Source organism: Bombina bombina, chromosome 1, assembly GCF_027579735.1.
Source record: "Bombina bombina isolate aBomBom1 chromosome 1, aBomBom1.pri, whole genome shotgun sequence".
In the NCBI taxonomy this organism is placed as follows: Eukaryota; Metazoa; Chordata; class Amphibia; order Anura; family Bombinatoridae; genus Bombina; species Bombina bombina.
The window spans coordinates 1,098,683,695-1,098,708,232 of NC_069499.1; the positions used below are offsets into that span (position 1 = coordinate 1,098,683,695).

General features: G+C 38.7%; 1 protein-coding gene across 1 annotated transcript in view; it reads right to left on the minus strand.

Moving 5' to 3' along the window:
• LOC128642690 (copine-1-like) overlaps positions 1–24,538 on the minus strand; it is a 112,580-nt gene that overhangs the window by 77,503 nt on the left and 10,539 nt on the right. Inside the window, exon 2 of the mRNA XM_053695490.1 lies at positions 9,856–9,984. Within this exon, the coding sequence (XP_053551465.1) occupies positions 9,856–9,984 (129 nt within the window). The remainder of the gene's footprint in view (positions 1–9,855; positions 9,985–24,538) is intronic.

Here is a 24,538-nt window from a genome sequence, read left to right on the forward strand (position 1 = left end):
AGGAATGTATATCCCATACATCACTAGCTCATGGACTCTTTTACATGAAAGAAAAAGGCACCCTTGCCTCCAGTGACCGTGGATATGATTGAGTCCAGGCCTGGACCAAAAATAATCTTCCCCTTAAATGGCAGGGAAAGAAGTCTAGATTTTGAAGTCATGTCCGCAGACCAAGACTTCAGCCAGAGTGCCCTACGTGCTAGTACTGAAAAACCTGACGCCTTGGCATTCAGGCGAATAATCTGCATATTTGCATCACAAATAAAATAATTAGCCACTCTAAAGGCCTTAATTCTTTCCTGGATTGTGTCAAGGGGACCTTCCACCTCGATCAATTCAGATAAAGAGTCGTATCAATAGGTGGCGGCTCCAGCAACCGCCGCTAATGGTTGAAATAAATATCCTGTGTGCTGAAACATCTTTCTCAATAGAGTTTATAGCTTCTTATCCATGGGCTCTTTGAACGAGGAACTATCCTCAAGCAGGATAGTAGTGCGTTTAGCAAGCGTGGAGATAGCACCATCCACCTTAGGGACGGAACTAATTGTGAGTCCGGAACGGGAATAATTTCTTAAAGGAAGAAGGGGAAAATGAGGAACCGAGTCTTTCCCATTCATTCTTAAAGGACCAGTCAACACAGTAGATTTGCATAATCAACAAATGCAAGATAACAAGACAATGCAATAGCACTTAGTCTGAACTTCAAATGAGTAGTAGATTTTTTTTTTTCTTCAATTTTAAAAGTTGTCTTTTTCCACTCCCCCTGTACCATGTGACAGCCATCAGCCAATCACAAATGCATACACACTTATTCTTGCACATGCTCAGTAGGAACTGGTTACTCAAAGTTTAAATATAAAAATACTGTGCACATTTTGTTAATGGAAGTAAATTGGAAAGTTGTTTAAAATGGCATGCTCTACCTGAATAATGAGTTTAATTTTGAGTGAGTATCCCTTTAATATTTGCCATCTTTACAGGAACTGGGAAAGTCTTTGGTACAACCCTGTCCTCGAAGACCTTATCTAGTTTAGGAATAAAAGGTTCCTCAGGTAATTTTGGTTCTGGAACCTCTAAAGTAGCCAAAACTTCCTTTAGCAGAAAGCGTAAGTGTTCAATCCTAATTCCTCCACAGCTGGAGGCCTAGAGTCAGCAGATTCCGACCCAGAAAGAGCATCCTCTGAAGTATCAGAGGCGTCATCATCGGATAGTCTGTTAGTAAGTTAGTAGATAACCCCTGGGAAGGATAGCAATATTTGACCTTTCGTTTGCCCTTAGCTGAGCGAGGTAAAGCACTGAAGACAGCAGACACTGCCCTTTGTAGCTGTTCAGTAAAGTCTGGCGGAAAGAGGGCCCCTCCAGAAGGAGGATTAGCAGTGCAATGGGAAGCTGCATGTGTAATAGGAGATTACATCAGGGAACACACCTCACAGGACAGAGACTCCTCAGAAGTGGACGGCTCAGTGGTACTAAACATATTTGTTTTGTTAGATAAAATTACTTTACCAAGGCATGTGGAACAAAATTGAGCGGGCGGATATACCGTAGCCTCCTCACAATACAGACAGGTATTAGATTTAGGTAAAGAGGGAGTACCCTCCAACATATCAGAGTCCTCCATAGCTTGCACTTGTAGAAAAAGATAAATGGCATCTTTACACCTCTAATGGCTGGAGCACTCACCACCTCCTATGACCCAGGCCCCACAGAGAAACCGCTTCGTCTCCGGTAAACCGCACGGTCAGGAAAAGAGGAAATCAGTGTGACCACACCCAGTCAAGTGGTGCGCCTTGCAGGACCGCCCCTGCTACAGGAAAAAGCGTGCCAAACTTAACACGCTGCGCAGCTAACCAAAAACTAAAGTAAAAACCTGTACGTTCCAACAGCTGCCTGAGCCTCATCTCACATGTCGCAGCATAAAACAAAGTAAATTATGCGATAAATCCCCCCCTGTTAAATAATCCCCTTCCTGAGATATTAACCCTTGATTACATACAGATAAAAAGGAGTCACACTGTATAAAAAATTAAACGATCTTACCAGAATCTCTGCCATAGAACAGGCACACAGCCTCTCAAGTTTGACAGTTTTGTAGCATTGCTCCTGACATGGACTTGAGTGAAAGAAGCAGGCAGTGAAACTCGTCAACACCGATTGCTTAGGAGCTGTTAATATGAGTCTGGATGGGTTCGCAGAAAGACTCTCCCTGCATCTCCAGACCCGAACATTCGTCAATGCTCTCACCAATAGGCTGACAAGACTATTTAAAAACTACAGTCCCATTCCAAAGGGTACTACCCTCCATAAGGAACTACGCCGTATCTTCTGACACTTCTCTGCCAACCTCCTGTGACAAAAGGCAAAGCATGACTAAGGGGTGAGGGAAGTGGGGCCGAGGTATTTAAGCCTTTGGCTGGGGTGTCTTTGCCTCCTCCTGGTGGCCAGGTTTTGTATTCCCACAAATAATGAATGAAGCCGTGGACTCTCCTCATATTAAGAAGCATATTATTATAACTGTTGGTTATGCAAAACTGGGAAATGGGTAATAAAGGGATTATCTCTCTTTTAAAAACAACAACAATTCTGGTGTTGACAGTCCCTTAAGGATTTTGCATTTTAAGGATTTTATAATTCAGGGATTTTGTTCTTTCTGCATTTTGATTTTGTGGATTTTAGACATTAGGGATTATGATCTAGCTGGATTTCAAGATTCTGTTTTATGGTATTAGGGATTTTGACAGTTTAGGGATTTTGATATAGACCCGAAAATAACAAAGGCCTGTGTCATCCTGCAACCAAGTCTCCCATTTTTGCTTTTAAATATTACTGTGTGCTTGCCAGAAAATACCAGGTTTTCTGTGAATGAAAATATATATATATATATATATATATATATATATATATATATATATATATATATATATATATATATATATATATATATATATATATATATATATATATATATATATATATATATATATATATATATATATATATATATATATAGTATTATCAGTTGTTTTTAGAGCCCCAAAAGATTCTGCAGATCTATAAAACATAATTTATGTAAGAACTTACCTGATAAATTCATTTCTTTCATATTAACAAGAGTCCATGAGCTAGTGACGTATGGGATATACATTCCTACCAGGAGGGGCAAAGTTTCCCAAACCTTAAAATGCCTATAAATACACCCCTCACCACACCCACAAATCAGTTTAACGAATAGCCAAGAAGTGGGGTGATAAGAAAAAGTGCGAAGCATATAAAATAAGGAATTGGAATAATTGTGCTTTATACAAAAAAATCATAACCACCACAAAAAAGGGTGGGCCTCATGGACTCTTGTTAATATGAAAGAAATGAATTTATCAGGTAAGTTCTTACATAAATTATGTTTTCTTTCATGTAATTAACAAGAGTCCATGAGCTAGTGACGTATGGGATAATGACTACCCAAGATGTGGATCTTTCCACACAAGAGTCACTAGAGAGGGAGGGATAAAATAAAGACAGCCAATTCCTGCTGAAAATAATCCACACCCAAAATAAAGTTTAACAAAAAACATAAGCAGAAGATTCAAACTGAAACCGCTGCCTGAAGAACTTTTCTACCAAAAACTGCTTCAGAAGAAGAAAATACATCAAAATGGTAGAATTTAGTAAAAGTATGCAAAGAAGACCAAGTTGCTGCTTTGCAGATCTGGTCAACCGAAGCTTCATTCCTAAACGCCCAGGAAGTAGATACTGACCTAGTAGAATGAGCTGTAATTCTTTGAGGCGGAGTTTTACCCGACTCAACATAGGCAAGATGAATTAAAGATTTCAACCAAGATGCCAAAGAAATGGCAGAAGCTTTCTGGCCTTTCCTAGAACCGGAAAAGATAACAAATAGACTAGAAGTCTTACGGAAAGATTTCGTAGCTTCAACATAATATTTCAAAGCTCTAACAACATCCAAAGAATGCAATGATTTCTCCTTAGAATTCTTAGGATTAGGACATAATGAAGGAACCACAATTTCTCTACTAATGTTGTTGGAATTCACAACTTTAGGTAAAAATTCAAAAGAAGTTCGCAACACCGCCTTATCCTGATGAAAAATCAGAAAAGGAGACTCACACGAAAGAGCAGATAATTCAGAAACTCTTCTAGCAGAAGAGATGGCCAAAAGGAACAAAACTTTCCAAGAAAGTAATTTAATGTCCAATGAATGCATAGGTTCAAACGGAGGAGCTTGAAGAGCTCCCAGAACCAAATTCAAACTCCAAGGAGGAGAAATTGACTTAATGACAGGTTTTATACGAACCAAAGCTTGTACAAAACAATGAATATCAGGAAGAATAGCAATCTTTCTGTGAAAAAGAACAGAAAGAGCAGAGATTTGTCCTTTCAACGAACTTGCGGACAAACCCTTATCCAAACCATCCTGAAGAAATTGTAAAATTCTCGGTATTCTAAAAGAATGCCAAGAAAAATGATGAGAAAGACACCATGAAATATAAGTCTTCCAGACTCTATAATATATCTCTCGAGATACAGATTTACGAGCCTGTAACATAGTATTAATCACGGAGTCAGAGAAACCTCTATGACCAAGAATCAAGCGTTCAATCTCCATACCTTTAAATTTAAGGATTTCAGATCCGGATGGAAAAAAGGACCTTGTGACAGAAGGTCTGGTCTTAACGGAAGAGTCCATGGCTGGCAAGATGCCATCCGGACAAGATCCGCATACCAAAACCTGTGAGGCCATGCCGGAGCTATTAGCAGAACAAACGAGCATTCCCTCAGAATCTTGGAGATTACTCTTGGAAGAAGAACTAGAGGCGGAAAGATATAGGCAGGATGATACTTCCAAGGAAGTGATAATGCATCCACTGCCTCCGCCTGAGGATCCCGGGATCTGGACAGATACCTGGGAAGTTTCTTGTTTAGATGAGAGGCCATCAGATCTATCTCTGGGAGCCCCCACAATTGAACAATCTGAAGAAATACCTCTGGGTGAAGAGACCATTCGCCCGGATGCAACGTTTGGCGACTGAGATAATCCGCTTCCCAATTGTCTACACCTGGGATATGAACCGCAGAGATTAGACAGGAGCTGGATTCCGCCCAAACCAAAATTCGAGATACTTCTTTCATAGCCAGAGGACTGTGAGTCCCTCCTTGATGATTGATGTATGCCACAGTTGTGACATTGTCTGTCTGAAAACAAATGAACGATTCTCTCTTCAGAAGAGGCCAAAACTGAAGAGCTCTGAAAATTGCACGGAGTTCCAAAATATTGATCGGTAATCTCACCTCCTGAGATTCCCAAACTCCTTGTGCCGTCAGAGATCCCCACACAGCTCCCCAACCTGTGAGACTTGCATCTGTTGAAATTACAGTCCAGGTCGGAAGAACAAAAGAAGCCCCCTGAATTAAACGATGGTGATTTGTCCACCACGTTAGAGAGTGTCGAACAATCGGTTTTAAAGATATTAATTGAGATATCTTCGTGTAATCCCTGCACCATTGGTTCAGCATACAGAGCTGAAGAGGTCGCATGTGAAAACGAGCAAAGGGGATCGCGTCCGATGCAGCAGTCATAAGACCTAGAATTTCCATGCATAAGGCTACCGAAGGGAATGATTGTGACTGAAGGTTTCGACAAGCTGTAATCAATTTTAGACGTCTCTTGTCTGTTAAAGACAGAGTCATGGACACTGAATCTATCTGGAAACCCAGAAAGGTTACCCTTGTTTGAGGAATCAAAGAACTTTTTGGTAAATTGATCCTCCAACCATGATCTTGAAGAAACAACACAAGTCGATTCGTATGAGACTCTGCTAAATGTAAAGACTGAGCAAGTACCAAGATATCGTCCAAATAAGGAAATACCACAATACCCTGTTCTCTGATTACAGACAGAAGGGCACCGAGAATCTTTGTGAAAATTCTTGGAGCTGTAGCAAGGCCAAACGGTAGAGCCACAAATTGGTAATGCTTGTCTAGAAAAGAGAATCTCAGGAACTGATAATGATCTGGATGAATCGGAATATGCAGATATGCATCCTGTAAATCTATTGTGGACATATAATTCCCTTGCTGAACAAAAGGCAATATAGTCCTTACAGTTACCATCTTGAACGTTGGTATCCTTACATAACGATTCAATAATTTTAGATCCAGAACTGGTCTGAAGGAATTCTCCTTCTTTGGTACAATGAAGAGATTTGAATAAAACCCCATCCCCTGTTCCGGAACTGGAACTGGCATAATTACTCCAGCCAACTCTAGATCTGAAACACAATTCAGAAATGCTTGAGCTTTCACTGGATTTACTGGGACATGGGAAAGAAAAAATCTCTTTGCAGGAGGTCTCATCTTGAAACCAATTCTGTACCCTTCTGAAACAATGTTCTGAATCCAAAGATTGTGAACAGATTTGATCCAAATTTCTTTGAAAAAACGTAACCTGCCCCCTACCAGCTGAACTGGAATGAGGGCCGTACCTTCATGTGAACTTAGAAGCAGGCTTTGCCTTTCTAGCAGGCTTGGATTTATTCCAGACTGGAGATGGTTTCCAAACTGAAACTGCTCCTGAGGACGAAGGATCAGGCTTTTGTTCTTTGTTGAAACGAAAGGAACGAAAACGATTGTTAGCCCTGTTTTTACCTTTAGATTTTTTATCCTGTGGTAAAAAAGTTCCTTTCCCACCAGTAACAGTTGAAATAATAGAATCCAACTGAGAACCAAATAATTTGTTTCCCTGGAAAGAAATGGAAAGTAGAGTTGATTTAGAAGCCATATCAGCATTCCAAGTCTTAAGCCATAAAGCTCTTCTGGCTAAGATAGCCAGAGACATAAATCTAACATCAACTCTAATAATATCAAAAATGGCATCACAGATGAAATTATTAGCATGCTGGAGAAGAATAATAATATCATGAGAATCACGATTTGTTATTTGTTTCGCTAGAGTTTCCAACCAAAAAGTTGAAGCTGCAGCAACATCAGCCAATGATATAGCAGGTCTAAGAAGATTACCTGAACATAGATAAGCTTTTCTTAGAAAAGATTAAATTTTTCTATCTAAAGGATCCTTAAACGAGGTACCATCTGACGTAGGAATGGTAGTACGTTTAGCAAGGGTAGAAATAGCCCCATCAACTTTAGGGATTTTGTCCCAAAATTCTAACCTGTCAGGCGGAACAGGATATAATTGCTTAAAACGTTTAGAAGGAGTAAATGAATTACCCAATTTATCCCATTCCTTAGCAATTACTGCAGAAATAGCATTAGGAACAGGAAAGACTTCTGGAATAACCGCAGGAGCTTTAAAAACCTTATCCAAACGTATAGAATTAGTATCAAGAGGACTAGAATCCTCTATTTCTAAAGCAATTAGTACTTCTTTAAGTAAAGAGCGAATAAATTCCATCTTAAATAAATATGAAGATTTATCAGCATCAATCTCAGAGACAGAATCCTCTGAACTAGAAGAGTCCAAAGAATCAGAATGATGGTGTTCATTTAAAAATTCATCTGTAGAGAGAGAAGATTTAAAAGACTTTTTACGTTTACTAGAAGGAGAAATAACAGACAAAGCCTTCTTTATGGATTCAGAAACAAAATCTCTTATGTTATCAGGAACATTCTGCACCTTAGATGTTGAGGGAACTGCAACAGGCAATGGTACATCACTAAAGGAAATATTATCTGCTTTAACAAGTTTGTCATGACAATTAATACAAACAACAGCTGGAGAAATAGCTACCAAAAGTTTACAGCAGATACACTTAGCTTTGGTAGATCCAGCAGGCAGTGGTTTTCCTGTAGTATCTTCTGGCTCAGATGCAACGTGAGACATCTTGCAATATGTAAGAGAAAAAACAACATATAAAGCAAAATAAATCAAATTCCTTATAAGACAGTTTCAGGAATGGGAAAAAAATGCCAAACATCAAGCTTCTAGCAACCAGAAGCAAATGAAAATGAGACTGAAATAATGTGGAGACAAAAGCGACGCCCATATTTTTTAGCGCCAAATAAGACGCCCACATTATTTGGCGCCTAAATGCTTTTGGCGCCAAAAATGACGCCACATCCGGAACGCCGACATTTTTGGCGCAAAATAACGTCAAAAAATGACGCAACTTCCGGCGACACGTATGACGCCGGAAACGGAAATGAATTTTTGCGCCAAAAAAATCCGCGCCAAAAATGACGCAATAAAATGAAGCATTTTCAGCCCCCGCGAGCCTAACAGCCCACAGGGAAAAAAGTCAAATTTTTGAGGTAAGACAAAATATGATAATTGAAAGCATAATCCCAAATATGAAACTGACTGTCTGGAAATAAGGAAAGTTGAACATTCTGAGTCAAGGCAAATAAATGTTTGAATACATATATTTAGAACTTTATAAATAAAGTGCCCAACCATAGCTTAGAGTGTCACAGAAAATAAGACTTACTTACCCCAGGACACTCATCTACATGTTTGTAGAAAGCCAAACCAGTACTGAAACGAGAATCAGTAGAGGAAATGGTAAATATAAGAGTATATCGTCGATCTGAAAAGGGAGGTAAGAGATGAATCTCTACGACCGATAACAGAGAACCTTATGAAATAGACCCCGTAGAAGGAGATCACTGCATTCAATAGGCAATACTCTCCTCACATCCCTCTGACATTCACTGCACGCTGAGAGGAAAACCGGGCTCCAACTTGCTGCGGAGCGCATATCAACGTAGAATCTAGCACAAACTTACTTCACCACCTCCCTTGGAGGCAAAGTTTGTAAAACTGATTTGTGGGTGTGGTGAGGGGTGTATTTATAGGCATTTTAAGGTTTGGGAAACTTTGCCCCTCCTGGTAGGAATGTATATCCCATACGTCACTAGCTCATGGACTCTTGTTAATTACATGAAAGAAACATATGTATGATATGCAAGGTAGCATTTATAGGGAACAAATAGGTAGAGGGCCCTGCCAAGAGTTGCACTGTTGTAAATCAGCTCTCATGAAGCTGGGCTTGTGGGCTTACAAGCTAAGGGGGAGTAAGGAGAAGGAGAGGAAATAGGATTAGAATAGGGTTAGCATATATTGTATGTAACCCTGAACAGTAGAGAATCTTTAAAGAGCGCTTGAAACTTTCAAAAACTAAGGGAGAGCCTTATGGAGCAAAGTAGAGTTCCACAAAAAATAGGGGCCAGTGTGGAGAAGTCCTGTAGACGTGAATGTGAGGATGTAACAAGAGAGGAGGAGGTCATGAGTAGAGAGAATGGGATGGGAGGGAGGGAGATTATCTGGAGACAAGGTCTGAGATATAGGGGGGGGGGGGGGGAGCAGTGTCATTGAAGGCCTTGAATGTCAGAGTCAGAATTTTGTGTTTAATTCTAGAGGATAGAAGAAGCCAGAGAAGGGTTTGGCAGAGAAGTGCAGCAGAGGAAGAGTGATGTGTAAGGAAGATCAGCCTGGCAGAGGCATACATTATGGATTGTAAAGGAGATAGACGGCAACTAGGGAGGCCATAGAGGATGGGGTTGCAAAAGTCAAGGCAAGAAATGATGAGAGAGTGGATTAATATCTTAGCTGTGCCTTGTGTAAGGAAGTGTTGAATTTTGGAGATATTTTTAAGAAACGGCCGGAGTTGGCCAAAGACTGGATGTGAAGAGTAAAAGAAAGATCTGAGTCATGTGACCCGAAGACCCCAAAGATACCAAGAGAACAATGAATTTGATAATATAATTAAATTTGAAAGTTGTTTAAAATTGAAAAATGAAAATGAAAAATGTGTTTTATGAGCTTTTAACTTTAGGATGATGTAGCAAGCATTTATACAGTATAAAAATGTATTGCATTACCTCTGCCCACTTCCCATCTCCTACGCTTTGGAAAACCACACACAGAGGATCAGACTTTGATCCAACATCCTTGTCCAGTAAATCTGTACAGGATATGGACAGCTGGACTTTCGTTACACAAAGAGCCATCTGCAAAAAAAAAAAAAAAAAAAGAAGAGGAATTACATTTTAATCACTGTGCAAACAAGATTTAAATAAAAACACAACTGTTTTGATATATGAAGTGTGAATTACACTAGTTATCAATAGACAAGCAATCAAAAACACCACAATATTAATATAAACCTATGATTAAATGCCTCCCTTAAAAAGAGAAGCGGAACTGCTACAAAACAATTAGCCATATAGTCTCAGACGCATAATGCCAAAAATACAACTGTTTGTTACCAAGCCAGAGAGTGCCAGCCTTGGTTTTAAAACAGAACAGCAGCAAAAAGAAGAACAAACTATTTATGAAAATAAATTGAAGGGAAACAAAAACTTTAAATCCCCATACAAAAAATGTATTAAGGAAAATAAAACCGTAGTCTTATACATTTATCATTTATTTTACTTAGGCTGTAAAAAAATTAATCCAAAAATTGTGTTTCTTCCACTTCCTAATTATTGCCCCATAATAATTAAATGAGGAAACGATTGACCCACAATGAAGAGCTTTTATAGGATATACAGGCCCCCAAATATCAAGCTCTGGGTTGATAAGGTTTTCCGCGAGTGAACAAGCCTGCACAGGTTTGGAGTGAGCTAGCAGCATCCACTACCTCTATTTACGATTACGCAAACAAATGCTTGTAAAGCCCAGTCTGCTTCTCTCATGCACAGTCGCAATTAAGCATAGCGGATTTGTCCAGAATGATATCTCTCTGAGTTGGCAGAGAGGTTAGGAAGCAAACTACTATAGCATTCGACAACTCAAGATGTTGGTATATTAAACTAGAGTCTATGGGATGAGGCTATAGCAGACAGAGATGTGTCTGTAAAGTACAAGAAAAAGGTTACAGTCCGGAAAAAAAAAAAAAAAAAAACAAGGCAGCCCAGAATAGTTATCACTGTTTTAAGCTGCCTGTTAGTGGACAAGACAATAAGAAAACTATATTAAAACCACCGACTATAAAAACAAATAAAATCTCCAGCCAGTTTCCTTATTTTCAAATGTTACAAAAGATTTTTTTCCTGAACCTTAAAAAAAACCAAACCAAAAAAACATTTAAAACATGCCACACTGGTTTAAATTTAAACATCTCAGAAGAGCAGGCTACTACATTTTTACTCTGTGCTGTCCTCACTCATATTCATCATACACATGGAGGTCTATAAATATAGAGTATAATACTGAGCATAACAAATGGATAGCCCACAAAGCAGGGGATAAAGTGGTGTGGCAGGTTATGCAGTTCATAGAGCATATTGCCAAACTCCCCTTCCCCCAGGTTCATTCCAGCCGAATTAATCATACAAAGCTTTTGATTGATAGTAACTGAAATGTTTTCTTTTTGAAATCCGGATTGGAAAGAACTGTCCACATACCACACCTTGCACTGATAAACAGAGACTTTCAAAAGTTTTATTTTAATTGTTATAGTCTGGGGAAACTATACAAGTGTTTAGCTGACCTGGCAATTAGTAAGCCTGGTATTACCGAAACAAACTGTAGTCACAATTTTTACATGAATGTAATAGTTGGTAAATCTAAGATTTTCTTTTTCTAAATAAACACAGCTTATCACAGCACATCAATCATATAATAATATGTTAAAGGGACATGAAAACTCAAATTCTTTTTTCATGACACAGGCATTTCCTTGAAAGAACAAATGAAAAATGTAAAACTTTCCTCACACCCCACTGGGTTTTAACCTATCATGTATGTCCACACACACATTTGGAATCGATTACACAGTAACAGGGCATTTATTTATTTTTTTGGTATGTACATTGACCTAAACCTTAAAAGGAATAAATAGTCTAGTCAAAATTAAACTTTCATGATTCAGAGCATTCAATTTTAAGCAACTTTATAAATTTACTCCTATTATCAATTTTTCTTCGTTCTCTTGCCATCTTTATTTGAATGTAAACTTAGGAGACGGCCCATTTTTGGTTCAGAACCTAGGTAGCGCTTGCTGATTGGTGGCTACATTTATACACAATTTAAAAAGTGCAACCCAGGTTCTGAACCAAAAATAGGCCAGCTTCTATACTTACATTCTTGCTTTTTCAAATAAAGATAGCAAGAGAACGAAGAAAAAGTGATAATAGGAGTAAATTAGAAAGTTGCATAAAATTGGATGCTCTTCTATCTGAATCATGAAAGTTTAATTTTGACTATACTATTCCTTTAAAGGAACATAATACTCATATGCTAACACTTGAAAGTGATGCAGCACAGCTATAAAAAGCTGACAATAAAATGTCAACTGAACATCTCCAAAAAGCCAATCAGCATTAGCAGTGCTGAGGTCATGCATTGCTTTACTGTGATCTCATGAGATGTCACCGAAATCTTGCGAGATTTCATAGTAAACTTCCTTAAACTAAGAAGGGAATTGACATGGCTGTGCCTGCACATGCCAGATGCATGCTCCTTGCAAGTCCTAAGACAAGCTTTCTACAGCTATTTTGCATCACATTCAAGTGCTTCAACATTTGGGCATCATTAAATAAGACAGTAAAGTTGTGTATTGATCAATATACGACCGAATTGCTTTAATTTGTAAATATTGCTACTCTCTAGTGCTCCAAAATGTATAACATTGTTAAACTCAAATTTTGCAAACAATACTAGAATATAGTGCTATTAAAGAAGAGGTTGTGAGTAAAGGCTCTGGTCGACCCAGACGGCTCTGAACACAAAGACGTTTACCAAAGCCACATGGCGCTGCCGCAATCAGGAGACAAACATCAAGGCCGAACCTTTCACAGACATATAGTGAGTAAGGATTTTCCTACTCAACAACATTACTGACTTTGCTTACTAAAGACTCCCACGGATACAAGCTATCACAGATCCGCTATATTAATAAAGGGCTACCGGCTATAACCACTGATAGGCCTCATTGCGCAGTAACTATATCATTGTTGAATCCTATCTCAGCCAGAAGAGTAAGCTGGTTAGTTCCTATATACCTATCTTTAAAAACGCTCTAGGCCCATATATTACTAGCAGGAGGGTCTGCCTAAGGGTGCACACAAAGATTGTATCCCATGACTGTTTGTGGTTTTAAAAAAAAAAAAAAAAAAAAAAAAATTATGGTGGAAGATTAAGATTATTTTATAAGATGGCTTATTGTCAAGCACCACATGTTAACTGGAAAATGTAAATCTAGTCTTGGACCTGGGTGGCCAGAATACTACAGATAGGCCTATTTTCAAGTTGCTATATTATTGAGAATAGATACTAAAGCACTCTGCTTCTAAATTTTTACTGTACATCTGCTTGGATATACTACATGGGTTGGTGAGAGATAGTTGCAGGAGCTCTATATCATGCCACAAGGGTCTAAAAAGAAGGCCAACTCCAATGACATTAAAAAAATCTGTAGCTGATCACTTTAAAAGTAAAAGCACCGCTTGAAAAGCTACTTGTATATAGAGACCCTGAACCAAATCCTCCAGAAGGGGAAAACGTCAGAAAAGTGTTCTCAAACTTCTTTTGACCTAGAAAGTTCAATGGCCTCAGATATAGTTACCAACCTAACACAGAAGCTCAACAACCTCCAAGACTCACTTACAAAGGCAATCAAGGGTTCGGTAGCTGAACTGCGTAAAGATATTGGAGTGATTAGTAAGATAATTGAAACCCTGGAAAGAAACGAGTCAAGTCCCTTATCTGGAGCCAAGAAAGGAGGTTCTTGTCGAGCAGATCGGCATTAAAAACAATGTTTAAAAGTGTGTTTTATATAATCATATGTTCTATAAAGTCTTAGCCAAATATGTGACATGTAGGCTCAGTGAGAGATGAATATTTAACACCATCTATGTAGCATTAACTCATTGCAGATTCACTATGACACATAGGGGCATATTTATCAAGCTCCGTATGGAGCTTGAAGCCCAGACATCGCCTGAAATCAATCCAATCGGGTTGATTGACATCGATTGGCCGCAAATCTGCAGGGGGCAGCATTGCACCAGCAGTTCACAAGAACTGCTGGTGCAATGATAAATGCTGACTGCGTATGCGGTCAGCATTTATTGATGTGTAGTGGACATGATCGGCAATATCGGATCATGTCTGCTCGCACCTTATTAAATAGGCCCCATAGGATTCATTCAGTTGTAATGAGTGCTAAACATTTTATATGTTAGGTTGCCCTAGGCAAGGTTATTTAATTTAAATTATCTAAATCTTTGCTTATTCTGATTGGGATCATGCTACTCTGAATTGGCAAAGAAAACACGCCCTAGGGGACAACTTGCTGATCTCTTAGGCCTGGAGACTTACATGCACAATCAGCAGAGCAGACTGGCATTCCTATGATAGTGCTACGAATTTTTGTCTTCTACTGTACTAATACATATAGACATACTATGAAGTGTGCTCACTATGAGATCAATGTTAGTCTGTGCTACTACAGAATAAACACGGGTAGAGTATTTAGTTAAATTCTATAATTCGAATATATTGTATTTTGTGATTGGATAAATGTTTAATGTATGTACTGCAATGTTGTTATTATATATTTATTGTAGGTAATCCTAAGTATTTATCAACATTCAGTTAATAAAAAGATATAAACAGGTATATACAACTGATATATATAAACTTGTTGTCTAATGTGAACTTCTTATCTATATATATATATATATATATATATATATATATATATAAAAACACTAATAAAACATTTGTATAATTAGACAGAAATTTAATAACTTGTTAAAAGCATACATAAAATAAAAAGGGACGTCTCCCTTATAACATCGATTTCATCAGAGAAAACAATTGAATAACTGTAGTATATATTTCAGCTATTTGATAATCAGGTACCTGTTATATAGTGTAACAAATGATAATGTCCAGAAATTGGATTAAAAAAACTTAAAGATCCAAACGAGATGACCTCCCCGCTATTGTGGCGGGTGTGTGTTACCGGTCCGTTAGTGAGAGACTGGTATTTAAAAATATGTCATGTGACTTTTCCTACGTCACGTCACACTTGTGATCGTAGCTGTTTCAATATAGTTGTAATGTGACCAGTGATCCTTGATATTCTGTCAAGTGCTTATTATGTTGCAATTTTTTTAAACTTTAATCTGTATGTGTATCAGAAGGTGTATTCCCCTATTCCGTGTGTAATTAGGGAGTCTTGGGGGAGATTGCAACTTACGCTGGTCTCTTGGCACACCTGATTTCTCTTTTAGTGTGGTCTTTGCGGTCACATTCAGTGACTTGGATGTTAAACTTTGCGGTCACGTGCAGTGACTATAATGCAATCCTCGCAGTGTGGACTTGGCGGTCACTTGTAGTGGTGGGAATTGAACTTGTGACCTTTAGGGTAAGAGATGGAGATCTTAACCATTAGGCTATGTGTATCTCACTTTCTGTGTTAGCTTAGTGGACTTGGCGGTCACTTGTAGTGACTGTAATGAGGTCTTTGCGGTCACGGAGGTGACTAGTGGTGGGGTCTTTGCGGTCACAAGTGGTGACTAGGAGTAGAATCTTTAGCGGACATCAGTGATGTTATACAGCAAGGTCTTTGCAGTCACAGATTGTGACTTGCATGTATTAACTTGCGGTTGTATCTTTGCGGTCACAGATTGTGACTTAAAAGTGGTCTTTGCGGTCACTAACAGTGGTGACTTAGAGGAAATCTTTGCGGTCACTAGTAGTGACTAACAGAATGATCTGTATCGTTGGAGATCAAAGTAAAACTTGGCAATCTCTCTGTGCAACTTAGTAGAGCTGATTAGAAACAAATGCAGGTTGTAACAACGTCCAGCTGCAATGTTGCAGGAGGTAATCAGCAAAGGAAGTCTTGTAGTAGTTTTCTTTCCTTTCTTGGCAATTATAACAGCAATCAAAATAAAAACATAAAGTGCAGAGTGACAACAGTGTCAAGGTCAACGCGTTTCGCCCTTAGGCTTTATCAATGTCTTGATAAAGCCAAAGGGCGAAACGCGTTGACCTTGACACTGTTGTCACTCTGCACTTTATGTTTTTATTTTGATTGCTGTTATAATTGCCAAGAAAGGAAAGAAAACTACTACAAGACTTCCTTTGCTGATTACCTCCTGCAACATTGCAGCTGGACGTTGTTACAACCTGCATTTGTTTCTAATCAGCTCTACTAAGTTGCACAGAGAGATTGCCAAGTTTTACTTTGATCTCCAACGATACAGATCATTCTGTTAGTCACTACTAGTGACCGCAAAGATTTCCTCTAAGTCACCACTGTTAGTGACCGCAAAGACCACTTTTAAGTCACAATCTGTGACCGCAAAGATACAACCGCAAGTTAATACATGCAAGTCACAATCTGTGACTGCAAAGACCTTGCTGTATAACATCACTGATGTCCGCTAAAGATTCTACTCCTAGTCACCACTTGTGACCGCAAAGACCCCACCACTAGTCACCTCCGTGACCGCAAAGACCTCATTACAGTCACTACAAGTGACCGCCAAGTCCACTAAGCTAACACAGAAAGTGAGATACACATAGCCTAATGGTTAAGATCTCCATCTCTTACCCTAAAGGTCACAAGTTCAATTCCCACCACTACAAGTGACCGCCAAGTCCACACTGCGAGGATTGCATTATAGTCACTGCACGTGACCGCAAAGTTTAACATCCAAGTCACTGAATGTGACCGCAAAGACCACACTAAAAGAGAAATCAGGTGTGCCAAGAGACCAGCGTAAGTTGCAATCTCCCCCAAGACTCCCTAATTACACACGGAATAGGGGAATACACCTTCTGATACACATACAGATTAAAGTTTAAAAAAATTGCAACATAATAAGCACTTGACAGAATATCAAGGATCACTGGTCACATTACAACTATATTGAAACAGCTACGATCACAAGTGTGACGTGACGTAGGAAAAGTCACATGACATATTTTTAAATACCAGTCTCTCACTAACGGACCGGTAACACACACCCGCCACAATAGCGGGGAGGTCATCTCGTTTGGATCTTTAAGTTTTTTTAATCCAATTTCTGGACATTATCATTTGTTACACTATATAACAGGTACCTGATTATCAAATAGCTGAAATATATACTACAGTTATTCAATTGTTTTCTCTGATGAAATCGATGTTATAAGGGAGACGTCCCTTTTTATTTTATGTATGCTTTTAACAAGTTATTAAATTTCTGTCTAATTATACAAATGTTTTATTAGTGTTTTTATATATATATATATATATATATATATATATATATATATATATATATATATATATATAGATAAGAAGTTCACATTAGACAACAAGTTTATATATATCAGTTGTATATACCTGTTTATATCTTTTTATTAACTGAATGTTGATAAATACTTAGGATTACCTACAATAAATATATAACAACAACATTGCAGTACATACATTAAACATTTATCCAATCACAAAATACAATATATTCGAATTATAGAATTTAACTAAATACTCTACCCGTGCTAATCTAGCGCTGGACTACATTCACTACATATCAACCACTGTTTTCTTAGAGGGGAATACATTAGTCTAGCAGGGTCAATTCTCCAGCGCCTCATCTTTCTCACTACCAGTTTAAACTACTACAGAATAAAAACTGGTAATGTTTGGTGAGGATACATTTGTTTTGTTGTAAGTGGTTTCAAACCCAAGAACAAGCTACTATGCAAAAACTGGAAGACCATGATAGACCTGACGTGTGGGTGTTAATTCAGATCATAATATAAAGGATCAGAGTGCGTCATGAATTTGGCAGACCGACATTCCAACGCAGGAGCTTTTATGGTCTCGGCAGTTATTTAATTACCTAGAGAAATGTGTTTTACATGCGAAGTATGTTTAATCTGTGAAGACTGTTAATTGTTACTTTGATAAGGTTGAAATGTTAGAATTCTTCAAAGTTGAATTGGTTTAGTTACATATAGACTCCACATTGAGTCCATGCTACTCTGTTTTGAGCGGGGGACCATACTCAGCCTTTTGTGCAGCTGACACCCCAGTTCTGTCTAGTTTGGGGGCCTGCGGGCAGGCCATGATTCCCAGTAGGACAAACTAGCATCACCACCAGAGCTGAAAAGTTTTTCTTACGGTCAAGTCCTAGGTCAGTTGAGTGGTAGACCCATATAGACACACATTAGCCCTGATCTAAGAGGCCTCAGACTTAGACCATATTAATTGGAGTAATTACATAGTCCCTTGCTATTATCTGTGGATTCTAAAAAATAGATTGTTGCATCTGTGGTTCTATATGTTAATGCTTTATATTAGTTTTACTCATAATCTCATCTTAGCATACACCCATCCTTCCTTAAACACACAACCCTTATCCAGGCCTCCTAACACTTACATTGAAGACCATAGACTAGCTTACATGTATTTCACTGTGCAAAATATTTTGACTTTAACGGGACACTAAACCCAATTTTTTTCCTTTCACGATTCAGATAGAGCATTCAATTTTAAGCAACTTTATAACTTACTCCTAGTATCAATTTATCTTTGTTCTCTTGATTTGAAAAAGACGACATCTAAGCTAAGGAGCCAGACAAATTCTGATTCAGACCTTGGACAGTATGGGCCTGCGATATAGATATAGATGATTAAATTTTGATAATAGGAGTAAATTAGAAAGTTGCTTAAAATTGCACGCTCTATCTGAAGCATGAAAGATAAAATGTGGGTTTAGTTTCCCTTTAATCATCCAAACAATTTCATACACACACTATAGAATGTGGGTACCAGACATGGCAGATCCCTCTTTGACTCCCCCGAAGTGAAGCCGGTAGACCTTTTAATGTCTGAGACTTTCCCCCCCGATTCATAAGTAGCTCATGATATTCAAGTCCCACCAGATTTCCTATAAACTAAGGTTCGAGGAGAGACCTGCAGCTTTATTATCGTATATCTGGTCACCAGGGTGTCAGTCCGTTTCTTTGGCAGATAACTATTAAGTTACTCTTCCCCCCCCCCCACTAAACAAAGTCTACTTAGTAAAAGCTAGAACGCAGATTGATAATTCCAATCCCCTTTTCGAGTGTGTAATTGTACTTCTGGAAATTTAATATTGGATAGTAGTTCCTGAGAGGGACTCTATATAAGTGGCTATCAGTGCCTAACCTAAACTACTGGGCTTCCCTGGTTTCTTTGATAGATTAGCGCTCCAAGGCTTGATCTCTATTTTACTCCCTCCCTTTTCCCCCTCCTATCCTCTAGTTTTCCTCCTACTTCTCCCCCAACAATGACTCATACAACATTACTACACTTCACGACTCTAAATACTAAGGGACTAAATTCCCCTAGTAAGCATAGCTTGCTAAAAAAAAAAAAAAAAAAAAAAAAAAAACACCCTTCCTAAAAACTGAAGTAGACTTTTTACAGGAAACCCACTGGGCGACATCCCAAATTCCGACAATTTCCACAATTCCCAGTGGTCTACAATTCTACCTACCATGAAAAAGTAGAGGGGTCTCTATCTTGGTCAATAAAAACATATCCTTCCATCCAATACACGTGGAACAGGATGGGGAGCAACGTTTCCTCATCCTGATCTGTTAACGAAATAACCAAATTTTCACGTTGGTACACACACACACACACACACATACACACTCCAAACCAGGGACAGATGACGTTCCTAAAAAAGATCCTTAACTTTGCAGACAGATAGAATAAATCAAGGAACTATTGTTCTGGGCGGGGACTTTAATCTTGTCTGGGACCCACGGCTTCCCTCTAATAAAAATTTAGACTCCTCTTAATTTTCGGCCCCTAAGTTTAGGCATATAATATTTCAATATTCGCTATAAGACGTTTGGCACTCCTATCACCCAGATTCTAGAGACTTCTCATACTTTTTGCCTCCTCACCGGTCTTACTCAAGACTAACTTTTTTTGTAGATTCCTGAACCTTAAATGTGATCCAGGAATCTAAGATACACAATTGCTCTTGGTCATACCACAATTCTGTCTCTTTCAAGATCAAGGGTACAGAACTCCCACCAGCAAAACCAGCCTGGAAACTGCCAAAATTTCTCTGAGACGATCCTACCTTTGCGCAAAATATAAGAAGAAATAGAAAAGTTTCTGCAGATTAATCTTGAGGGCCAGACATCACACCAAACAAGATGAGCTGCATTGAAGGCATACCTGAGAGGTATATGCATCTCTAAAGCTGCATCCCTTAGAAAGAACAAAAGTGCCCCCCTGGGCAAATTAATGTGTGAGCTTCGCTCTGTGGAACTCCAAAATAGAGAAGCTCCGACTCCGTTGGTAACTGAGGAGATCTCCCGCCTGAGAGGTTGCCTCAAGGAGCTTGAAACTCAAAGAATTCAAAACGCCTTTGCAAAATGTAAACAACTTATGTACTACAAAAGCAATAAAGCAGATTCAATGCTAGTGAATAAACTCAAGAGTCAAAGAGTGGCAGCCAGAATTCCCTATTTTGAACACAAAGGTCAGATAGCATATGCACCGGCTGAGATTGGGAAAGCCTTTGCGGACTTCTATGATAATCTCTACAATATAGCCAAATATGAGAGACCCGAAGAAGCCTCGGTGACGGAGATTTCTCTTTTTCTCTAAAAATTTAAAACTTGCCCACACTAACAGAGGAGGCCAAAACTACCCTATTAGAGAATATATATATATATATATATATATATATATATATATATATATATATATATATATATATATATATATATATATATATATATATATATATATCTCGAGTGCACAATTATTAGGCAAGTTGTATTTTTGAGGATTAATTTTATTATTGAACAACAACCATGTTCTCAATGAACCCAAAAAACTCATTAATATCAAAGCTGAATAGTTTTGGAAGTAGTTTTTAGTTTGTTTTTAGTTATAGCTATTTTAGGGGGATATCTGTGTGTGCAGGTGACTATTAATGTGCATAATTATTAGGCAACTTAACAAAAAACAAATATATACCCATTTCAATTATTTATTTTTACCAGTGAAACCAATATAACATCTCAACATTCACAAATATACATTTCTGACATTCAAAAACAAAACAAAAACAAATCAGTGACCAATATAGCCACCTTTCTTTGCAAGGACACTCAAAAGCCTGCCATCCATGGATTCTGTCAGTGTTTTGATCTGTTCACCATCAACATTGCGTGCAGCAGCAACCACAGCCTCCCAGACACTGTTCAGAGAGGTGTACTGTTTTCCCTCCTTGTAAATCTCACATTTGATGATGGACCACAGGTTCTCAATGGGGTTCAGATCAGGTGAACAAGGAGGCCATGTCATTAGATTTTCTTCTTTTATACCCTTTCTTGCCAGCCACGCTGTGGAGTACTTGGACGCGTGTGATGGAGCATTGTCCTGCATGAAAATCATGTTTTTCTTGAAGGATGCAGATTTCTTCCTGTACCACTGCTTGTAGAAGAAACTGGCAGTAGGACTGGGAGTTGAGCTTGACTCCATCCTCAACCCAAAAAGGCCCCAGAAGCTCATCTTTGATGATACCAGCCCAAACCAGTACTCCACCTCCACCTTTAATTAATGAGCCGTCACAGTTTCCCACTCTGGTGCCAATGACGGCTCAGAACCGTCACTAGCACTCTCCCACCTTGAGAGAGATCTGGGGGCTCCCACCCACTCCTACCCCGGCAATCGTGCCTGTAGAGTGACAGGCATCGCCGGGGCTTTCCATTTTGCGTGGTGAGGTCAGGCGCAATAACGTGATGACGTCACCGCGCAACTTTATTTACTTAATGTTAAGTATAGGAGCAGGGCATCTAGGCAGCTACAGACCTCCGAGACCCACCATTGGAAAGGTAATCGCATAACCTTTCCAACAGTGTAAGTCTTGGGGGTCTGAAAAAATGAAAACAAAAAAGTTACTTTTTTTTTTTCAAAAAAAATAGAAAAATTAAAAAAAAAAAAAACCACACATTAAAAAAAGCTTAGCACCCAGGTGGGAAAGTGCTTGGCACTCAAAGGGTTAAATCAGAAGGCCAGATTTTAGAGAGTCTAAAGGCTTCTATTATAGCTATCCCGAAACCAGATAAAGATATATCCCAATGTAGTAGCTACAGACCTCTCTCTTTGATAAACACTAAAATTATACTCAAAATTACTAGCAGATAGACTGGTCAATCTATTGCCTTCCCTGATCCATGTAGATCAGGTTGGCTTTACAAAAGGACAGCAAGGTCCAGATAATAAGAGATTACTTCATGTGTTTACAGATGCTAACCTGAGGGAAACCCAACTAACGGCACTGTCCCTAGATGCGGAAAAGGCCTTTTCAACAGGGTCCGGTGGGAGAACCTATGGGAAGTATTAAATGTTTTTGGTTTTCCCCCCACCAGTAATTCCGGCTATTAAAGGGCTCTACTCTTCGCCATTTGCCAAAATTAGAGGTACGGGCTTCTGCTCACCTGAAATATCTATTACAAATGGTACAAGGCAAGGATGTCCCCTTTGATATTTGCCCTAGTAATGGAACCATTTGCCCAAGCTATTCGTACTTCTGGTTTGATCTCAGGGATTCCATATGGTACACAAGAGGAATAAAATTGTCCTCTTTGTGGACAATGTCACACTTCTAACTAACCCAGATACCTCCATTCCATCTGTGTTTCAATTGATAGAAAAATTTAGCAGATTTAGCTATTATAAAACTATTATATCCAAAACCGAAGCATATGCTATTAACATACCTCCTGACCATTTTTCAGACCTACAGCAACAGTTTAAATTCCAATGGTCCACTAGCCACCTATCACATCTAGGAATCAAGCTGAGTGCAGATATAGAAAATACTCTGAACATAAATTTGACAATTTATCCATATTAAAGCACTCACGCTGCAATGGGACCATAGGGAAATTTCTTGGCTTGTTCGGGTTGCAGCAATATGCAAAATGTCCTTATTTCCAAAGGCCTTATACCTCTTCAGATGCTTACCTATAATGTTCCGCATAAGACCTACATCAAATCCATCAAGTATTCCTTAAATATTCCTTAATAGCACATAAGACTTTGCAAAGGCAATTTTCTAAAGAGTGTATCTCATTCCCTAATATCATTTTATACTATGAGGCGGTAGGCCTGGTGCCCGAAAAGGGAAAGGCCAGGATGGTACCGACTAGAAGAACTGTCTCTAACACAGGGAATCAATCTAGCAGACGCTATCTGGGTCCCGAAACAAAACCCTAGCCAACCAGATTAGCAATCCTATAGTTAAACAAAATATTATATGGCATGACCTCAGGCACCACGCTGACATATCACCACACCAATCACCTATTCATAAGTTAACTGGTCTGATGTGGGACTTCCAGATTATCCATTTGGAATACTGGAAGAGGATAGGTATGCTACAAGCATAAGACTTCTACACCAAAGGAAGTATGGTTAAAACATTCCGATTGACCAATACATCGGATGAAGCCCCTTTGTGGTTTCGTTGAGAGTTTGACTGCTAAGCCGAATTAAATCTTAGGAGTTCCCGAGAAATTCTCTAAGAGATGTGACTAAATGTGAAGAGAGATGGAATAAGGGCAGGAACAAACTTGGACCTCTCATTCCATTATGCTTTACTAAGAGATCACTCATTGAGACTCCCGTGGTAAATAGATCCTGTTCTGTTATAACTATACCTTGTTCATTACTCCAAGCCTTTAAGTAAGGCAGTATCCCTAATGAAAAAAAAACTACGTTGTGTGACAATACTAAAAAAACATATGAAAGTGGTATTAAAATGGCATAGAGTACCCACAAAGGTAGCTAGAAAGTCGACCAGTTCCTCGCAGAGTTCAGAATAGATATGCACATATGGTGGTCAAGTCCAAAGTTGGTACCACCTTAGCAGGCCATCAGGGTGCTACTTTAAACTTTGAACATAGATATCCTCATAACTCTACAATTGGCCCTACTACACGTTTGAAGATTCAATTCCAGCACATACAAAAAGACTACTAATCTATATACTAGCGGCAGCTAAACTTTGTTTAGCGAGAGAATGGAAGCAGTCTGAACCCCCCTAATCTTAAATGTGTGTGACCTAGTAAATTATTTCTCAAAAATGGAAAGGTTTGTTGCTAAGGATCAAGATAGGTTGGACAACTACAGGGAGACATGGTTTGACTGGATAGAAAGTCACTAATAAAAATGGACCAAATAAACAAAGAAGGACAGCTATGTTGCACGTCTAACTATCCACCCTTCCCTTACTCTGCTTTTTCCCCAAATATTTCTGTACCTGCTTCCTACTCTTCTACCCCCTCCCCCACCTTCTACCCTTTCTTATCGAATAAGTCTTTTTGTGGGCCAGTTTTGACCAAAGTCGATTAATTTAAATTGAGTCAAATAAGATATTCTTTGGTAACAGCCTCACTGAATTAGTTCCACTTTAGTGGAAACCAATTAGTACACATATAATTAGTTGGTTAAAACATATTCCTATTTAAGGCTGATAGCAGCCTTTCCCAACCTCCTTCCCCACCATGTTAATTTTTGAGTAACAGTTACTG